The sequence below is a fragment of the Apis dorsata genome, unplaced genomic scaffold, assembly GCF_000469605.1.
Source record: "Apis dorsata unplaced genomic scaffold, Apis dorsata 1.3 scaffold_497, whole genome shotgun sequence".
Lineage (NCBI taxonomy): Eukaryota > Metazoa > Arthropoda > Insecta > Hymenoptera > Apidae > Apis > Apis dorsata.
Window position 1 is genome coordinate 14,986 of NW_006263729.1, and position 8,476 is coordinate 23,461.

Genomic DNA, 8,476 nt, shown 5'->3' on the forward strand with positions numbered 1-8,476 from the left:
GCGGTAGCCGCGTGTGATTATGCGTGCGGGACGCGTGACTCGGGTGCGAAATCGGCCACGAGATGTACGTGACCGCTTGGATTGGTCCAAGAAAGCTTACCGACTGCCATGCTGACCTCTTGCCGCGAGAAAACCCTTCCCCGCTCTTGATCCTCTGTAACAGTGAAAATTATGCTGTTGAATTCGAGAAATATATTCGTGGAGGAATTAACGAGATGATTTGAGGAGGAATTTAAGAAGAATTCAAGGCTCTTGATTTGAGGAAGAAATTAGCGAGGAAAAAGATTTGGAATGTAAGAATGAGAAGGTAGTGGTCAAAGGTATGATAGAAACATTAAAAAGTAACTAATTAATAATTAAAAATTTGGAATAAAGTTATTTTAAATAATTGCTTGATAAAATGCTCGAATAACGTTTATTATATAATAACGTAGCTATTATAATTGATCTGCTTTTATAAATTCGATCGTTTCTTAGTTATTTATTATTATTATTACGTTTTGAACGATGAATTATTATTAGAAATAACTTTATTCGTAACTTCGATTAATTGAATTTTCCCTATCAATGATAATAACTCTAAGATTTAGAGAATGCTCCGTGATAGAGTTGCGCGTTTGAATTGTTTAAATTAAGAAAAATTGAGGAAGATCAGAGAAAAGAAAAATTTGAAATTTGTGATTTTAAAATATTGTAGGAATTTAAAAGGGTTAGAAAGTAAGAGAGCGTTCAATGAATCGTTTAAATTGAGAAAAATTGAGGAAGATTAGCGAGGGAAAAAAATTGAAGGGTGATTTAAAATATCATAGAACATGCAAAGGAGCGTTCAATGATACGATATTTATAGTAAATAGTGTCCAAAACTTTCTAGCCGAATTTCTAAAAGATACTTAAAAATCGATTTCTCTTTCTTCCATGTTCTTAATCTCGATCGAATAACACAATTTCGTAAATAAATCTATATTTCGTTTTGTATTAAACAACGCTTCCTCAAAAAACAAAAAAAAAAAGAAAAATTTAACGATTTAAATTGGAAGAAAAACACGTTCTAATTTACCAGTTTTTAACAATGACACAAAATGGTATAAACAAGAAGAAAATGAAAAAATAAAAATTTTCGCGAGAAACAGTAGAGAAAGCTAGCCGAGTATTTTTCGTTTTATTTTTCGGATGTTTCGATTGAGAAATCGCGTGTAACGTTGTCGCGAAGCATGTGATTTCATTCATCGCTGAAAATAAGGGGGGAATATTATATTTAGCGTGTATGTGGGGAGGCGAGAATCTCGTGCGACAACATTACCACGACAAATTTATGGTGGTATGAACAGGATGAAATAGGGGAGAAAATAGAAATCAAATCGTCCCATTCATATTTTATTCGAATATCGACGTATTGGTCAACGATATTGATTTATAACACGTATATAAACGAGAATTCTAGAAAAGTAACGTGGATGTAATATTGTTGTCAACAAATTTACACGTAATCTTCGTTAAACAGATTAATCAATAACATTATCTTCTCTAAGGATTTTTGCGAATGTAATATCATATAATCGATTTTTCAAATTTCATATTTATGATATAATTTTTTCAAAAATTTAATTTCTTTTTCTTTCGAGCGTAAAGGCAGAAATTTTTTATTTTTTTTCTATTTTATCCTACTTGTAAGCTCGTTTTATAACTTTCGTAGAGGTTATTATCTTTGTTCCATAGCTGGCAACATTAGCCCAAGATGTTACAAAGTATAATTATAGTCGGTCATGCAACGATGGTGTTATTAAATTCTCGGAGAATTGCGCTTCCATTCACTTCCAATTTGCATTCACGTTGCGATGTATTCCGATCGATCGTTACAGCAAAAAAATTTAGGATTAATTTCCACGATTATCGTCCCAATATATATATATATAAATATATATGTTTCAATCTTCGACGATTCTGACTCTGAGAAAAAAAACGATCGTTTAATCGCCTTTTAATTCGCTTCTCCATTCGATAAATAAATCGAACGACCTGAACATCAAACGATAACAACGAACGAACGTGTAATTGATTAACGTGGAAATACCGTGGATAGTCACGGTTTCGATACCGTGTACACGCGAATCGTATTTTCTTCGAGTTCGAGTCACAGGCAATTTTATGTTGGTAACACGAAATATAGGTCTCGACTTATCGAAGTGAATTTCGCTATTCCGTTACTTGCCACTTCCATCGACTTTGCTCGTCTAATATAGCGAAGGATAATTACCAATCTCATCGAAGGTTAATGGAAGGTTTATTATTAAATTCGATCGAGTCGACTTGCATTACGGGCATTTCAAGGGACCGAGAGCGTTGAAATAACGTTAAATCACTTTTGTTTCCGTTATATACAATGTATCTCGTTGCACACTTTTTCGCTCGATAATCACCAAACTTCTCTACCGACGGAAAGCGTTGAAATAACGTTAAATCACTTTTGTTTCCTTTATATACAATGTATCTCGTTGCACACGTTTTCGTTTGATATTTCATTTATTTACGTATGATTTCAAATTAAAAACTTCAAATTCTCCTAAAATCACCAAATTTCTCCACTAGATATTTCTATTATTCGTATCAATTACATTTCATTCTTTCGTTCTCCGCGAAAATTTACCAATTCTCGTGCGTCTTAATTCGAAGAAAGGATTCAACGAAAATTCGTTTTTTCACGGAAAAAAAAACAGTCGCTCGAGAAATTGCCGGTGATCGAAGGAACGTTGTTCTAGTGGCAGGGCAGACCTCGCATGGCGGACTATTTTCGTACGGGTTCCGCGGAGGAGGGAGAGAGAGAGAAAGAGAGAGAAAGAAAGAGAGAGAAGGAAACGTGGAACGTAGCAGAGAGAGGAGAAAGAAGCAGATGGAGAGGTTATCGTTCCCATGAAAGCGCGCACTGATTTACTCCCTTGTCCAAACGGATCAGCTGATGGGACGAATCATCATCGTGGCATAAATTACCTTGCATTCGTTGCGATGTCGCGAGCCAAAAAACGTGCACGTTCTCGTCGTCGTTTCCACTTACGTTTTCATCGTGGAAATGTAGAACAGGACGCGTCAACTTCTTCCATGGAAATTCTTCTTTTCACCGATTTCAATATCGTCGTTCGAGCTTTCGTTCGAGTTTTCGTTCGAGCGGAATAATCGTTATTTCTTCTTTCTATTGACCGTTCTCTCGTCATCTACTCAACTCTCATTGTCTCGTCACGTTTGCTTGGATTGCCGCCATTTTTCTCGATATACCATACGAGTGCTACGTATACTCGTAGTAGTTGCTTCGTTACTTTTCCATTGTCCTCGCTAACTGTGTAACTAGTGGTTTCGTTTAACTCGTAACGTGTAGACTGTTCGTGTCGTTATACCGGGTGTCTCAAAGGGAAATTAGTATTTTTTTATCGAGTCTGAAAATTCTTCGGAGAATAATTCGAATATTTATTGATTAATTAATTAATTGTTGATGAGTAACACGAACGATTGCAATGATTCATAACGATTACATAATAATTTTTGAAGTTCGTGAAATCAATTTTATAAATGTTTTTTCATCTTTTGTTAGCAATATATTAAGACTAAGACAGTAAAATGATTCTGGCTCGGAATTCAAAGATTTAAGAATAAGATTGTGAATAAATCAAAGATTTCATTCGATTCACGAGTTCGAAAATCCATCAATCGTAACCCGCGAAATTTAAATTTAGAATCTGAGAATCTTGAAATTCGCGAATAAATTCTGAATATCAGAATTTTTAGCTATGAATTCTTAAATTTTACATCCTATGAATTTTAGTACGTCCACAAATCTCAGGATCCATCTCAATCGTATAGCCCGCGAAATTTAAATTTAGAATCGTAGAATTCGTAAAAAAATATTCATAAATTTTAAATTTCTTGATCTATGTTCCTGCATGAATCCATAAATCCTCGAATATGTAGAATCCAAGAGAGAATCCAAGAGCCCGTGAATCCTAAAGCTTTAAAATTCACGAGTGCATGACTTGAGAATTGCAGAACAGCGGAGTGAAAAAGAAGACCGTGAATCGCCACTTTCGATATTGTAAAAAAGCAAAGCATCCTTGATTTACGCGTTGTTATAGTTTTACGTGTATTTCATGTTAATTAACAGCGCGTTACAACGCGAACGAACGAGCGTAAAACTTAATGCGCCAAAGTTAATATACCCGGCCTCCCCTCTTAAAACAGAGAGGCACGTGCATCCTCGTGCTCACGCTACCCTTTTTTCACAGCTGGCAGGTGCGTCTACCGCTAGTAGAGAAAGAAATTAAATGCGACTCGCTCGGTGAACTTCTTTTTTTTTTCATCTCGAGATAAAAATAGCATACCCGCGTTTCTGGTATTTCAAAACTCAACAACTTTCTTCCCTCCCAACTGGTCCAACACAGTTTCGAAATATATAAATGTACTCGTGGAACGTTTCGTTTTCGCTATGGAATTTCATCTAGTGCAGTTTTCGAATGTTTTTCGAAATAAAAATAGAAAATTACGTTATCCTAAATTTCTCTGTTTTTCGATATCGAGAAACAAAAAAGATTTTATAAATGGTTTGAATACGTAATCGTAAATAATTTTAAAAAACGAATAAACGAATATTTAAAATAAGTAAAATATTTTAAATATTTTAAATATTTAAATATTATATTTTAAATAATAAGTATTTTAAAATAATTTAATCGTTTGAGATTTTTAATCCAGTTACTTTTTTAACTCTGTTGGACACCCCGTATTTGAAAAATAGCCCGTCGTCATCGCGATCCCCGTTCTTGCGCAAGAAAAGACTTACTTCAAATCGAATGATTTGTACGTGACACGCATTTTAACACGCATGCCCATTGCGCAACGCGGCCGTGTTATGGCACCGCCTCTGATCACATGCAACGCTCGATTCCTTCGTCACCCAAGTGTTTATCCTTCCATGCGTGTGCTCCTCGTTATGGATCAAGGCCGTCCTGCCATTGAATTCGGTGCAACCGATACACTTCCTCCATATACTTTCTCCCAAACCGATACTCGAATTGACAAAGGCGAGCACGAGGCCAGAAACGTTAATGTTAAATTACCTACGCTATAAAATGTTTCGCACGAGGAAATAAAGAATGATCGCTCGATGGACACGTGTTCACAAATTTTCCCTCTCGTCGACAAATATTGACACGTGTTCTCTTTTATTATACATAGCTCGCGATCCAAAAACAAACGTCTAATTAAAACATTCGATTCGTTCGAGCCAATAGAAATATATCCGAAATTAATTTTATCCCTATTATCGATCTATTTGATACAAATCATTACTACGCTATTATTAGCATTGCTAATCGATTATTTGCGTAACGCTACCGCGTGAATTTGCTAAATTTAAAGCGTAATATTTATCCCTATGTAAAAATGTATTTTAAAGATAATTGTAAACGATCCGCTTTTTTCTTAATAATTACGTTTAATGAAGAGGGGAAAAACAATGTAAAATAAATTCGAAAATAAAGAGAGAACATAAACAAAAGAACGAATTCCATGGGAAAAATAAAATTTACATCGAGGTCGAATCGAATAATACGAAAATGAAAACGAATTCGCGTGTAACGTTCGAGCGTCGTGTCTGGTTAAGTTCGGCTGTCAGGTTCGATCTATTAATATACACCGCGAGCGGCCTGCCTAATTCCTAATGGAATATTCGTACGGATTTCTCGACGCCTTAAAAGTATTCGTCGTTGGATCAAATGTAAAATATATATCGTTGCTCGTTGAAACGTGGAAAGAAAAACATATTCGAAAGTCGAAATAGAGAGAGAAAGAGAGAAAGAGAAGAAAAAAGTTAAGGAATAATATTATTTGGTTCCGAGAACGCGTCGAAGGGAAGAATGCGAATAAAGTGAGGTTAAACGCGCGGAGGTTTAGATTCATGGAAAGCGACATGGTCGTTCGATCAGCTGATCGTCCACGTGCTCGCAGTCCACGAGAACAATATTTGCGTGGAATAGGATTTTTCAAGGAGAGATAAAATATTCTTTCAAAGTGGCGGTGGAAAAGCATCATTTAATTTTTATTACGTGAATTTTTGAGGAATTATGAGGAACCAATAAGAAATATATTTTACGAGAATACAAAAAAAAAAAAAGAAACTTACCTATTTTTAGATTCTACTCGATAATCGATCGATATTCCTTCTTAAAACGTCCATTCTTTCCTCGTCTTAGTATACAAATCGTTGAAATATTTTCCAAGATCTTCTTGGATGATTCAAGTAATTTCTCGATTTTGATTTTACTCGAGAATAGGACACGTGTTGGTTTGATCGATTGAATCTTCGAAGAAAAGAAAGGTACAGGCTACGAGATGGGAATGTAACGAAAGGAAGGCATGAAAGATGGCATTATTCCTTCGTTAACAAGACTCTTCGAACGTTCGTTTCGATAACTTCCTTTTTATTTCGACCTCGGTTGATTCATCGCATCAAAGTACACTCGAGCGACGCGCGTTCCTTAGACAACGTTAAATGATGCTCCTGTTAGTTTTTTCCTTCGAGTTCCACTTCGATACACTTCTCGAAAAGTGGCTACGACCAATTACCAACGAGAGTATTTCTTCGAGCCTTTTTTTCTTCTTCTTCCACTTAATATTTAATATATTTAATACTTCTTTGGCAGTTTCTTCTATCAACTTTAATATTCAATTTTATTTCCCTCCCCCTCCTATTTTCTGATTCTTCCCTCGTCTCAACTTCCCAAAATGGCTCCCAAATTCTTTCGCGGAGACCTTCGAACCACTATCTTTAGACGGATCGACCTCCAAACTCTTATTCGAACGATTCCTAAACCGAATCACACTAGGATCCTCGTCTTCGACGACGAGGATGCCATTCGCAGAATTTTAAGAAGAGAGGAATCTCGACTCGTGATTCGCGCCAGAAACTCGTCAACGTACATTTTGAACGATCGATTCTCGGTTAACGTTCGATTCAACTTGCACGTCCAGTTTTCACCTTCAATTGCGTAAGATTGAACGTGTCGGACGAAAATAGAAAATCTTCGAAAATAGTATACTTCCACCAGAAATAGAATTTATCCCACTACCAGAAGGAAATTTTATTTCACCGAGAATTCGTTCGCTTCAACCTTCTTAAATCTTCGAAGAAAAGCGCACGAGGTATTCTTAACCTTTATCTTCAAACTTAACCTGAAATATTATATCACGAAAATTTCAATTTTTATTTCTCTTCTTCCTTAAAGTTTCAAAGTTTCTTCCTCAAAAACGTGTCACTTCGAGAAGAACAATCACCGTTCGTTTAATCGTTCAATCTTTCTCGTTTCCACCAATCGATATCCTTGCTCGAAAGAGAGAACAACGTTTTCGAAGGAGGCGTTTCGACCATCGTAAGAAATTCAATTCATTATCATTTGCTACGTTTCTCTTGCACGATCTTGTAGAATAGAAACGACGAGAAAGATTCTTTCTCTCGTAAGAGAAGAGGGAATCGAAGGAAAGGACGAGGGGGGAAAAAAACGAGTGTTCTAGAACTTTTTCCAAGCGGTGTTGCGCGGGGTTGCAGACGTAAGGAGGGCCGCACGCAGTCACGGCACAACACTTCACGGAATACTGACAAGTCAGGGCAGAAGAGTAGCCCGCTACGATGCCATGTGACCGTCATTCGTGCTCTCCTTCTCTTCTCTTCACTGCCACCACCCACGCATCTGGCAGTGGCCAGAAGAAACGCCCATGTGCGACCGACCAAGCGACGTTATTTCGAGATAAACAAGGAGGGAAAACTGTAAGGAGAAGTAAGAAATCGACAAGTGCACACGTTTTCACCTAGGTGCCTGTGTACATCTGTGTACACAGTGTGCGTGCGTGGACAGTGTAAAAGGGAAACTGAGGGTATATTCCTCGAAAGGCGAGAGGGAACGTGCACCTCGACTAAATATATAATTGCTCCCATGGATCTCGCGTTTTCGTATGGAGAATTAGGTGTCAACGAAAAGGAAAAATTTCCGTTTTATGCGAGATATTTAATGGAAAAGTAAATAAATAAAACTAGTTTTTTTTTGTGGAAAAACTGCAAAAATTTTATTTATATTTTCTGACTTCGGTTAACGGAAAACCATTATTTCTTCGATGGTTCTTTAATGATCATTCGGATTGATGTTTAAGCGTCGAAGAAAGAAACCTTATCCTTAAGAACATTTTGTATTTTTAAATTTCTTTTTATCTCTCAATCGTATTCGAATATTTGCACCAATCTCATCTTCGATTATTCCTTCGATCTAATCTAACCTAAATCCAAAATTTCCGTTAAAAATATTAATATTCGTTCTCACATCATTTTTCCATTACCGTGAAAACAAAACACAAAAAAAGAGACGAAACCATGGAATATCTAGAATCAAAAAAAAAAAAAAAAAAAGAAAAATTAAATATCTTCTCTTGAATAATTACCAAATAA

The 8,476-nt window shown here is 36.2% G+C and overlaps 1 protein-coding gene across 3 annotated transcripts in view; it reads right to left on the reverse strand.

Annotated features, from left to right (window-relative positions):
- Nucleotides 1-7,723, reverse strand: part of LOC102673342 — an 11,325-nt gene extending 3,602 nt beyond the window's left edge. The window contains exons 1-2 of one of the 3 annotated variants that reach the window (XM_031512668.1): nt 6,164-7,723; nt 101-154 (exon numbers count right to left, since the gene is read on the reverse strand). In XM_031512668.1, coding sequence (XP_031368528.1) covers nt 101-110 — 10 coding nt within the window. In that variant the 5' untranslated portion in view covers nt 111-154; nt 6,164-7,723. Of the gene's footprint in view, nt 1-100; nt 155-1,812; nt 2,566-2,921; nt 3,333-6,163 lie in introns of those variants that run through there. The other 2 variants (XM_031512669.1, XM_006620250.2) reach the window with 2 other exon arrangements.
- Between the last annotated feature and the right edge of the window lie 753 nt (nt 7,724-8,476).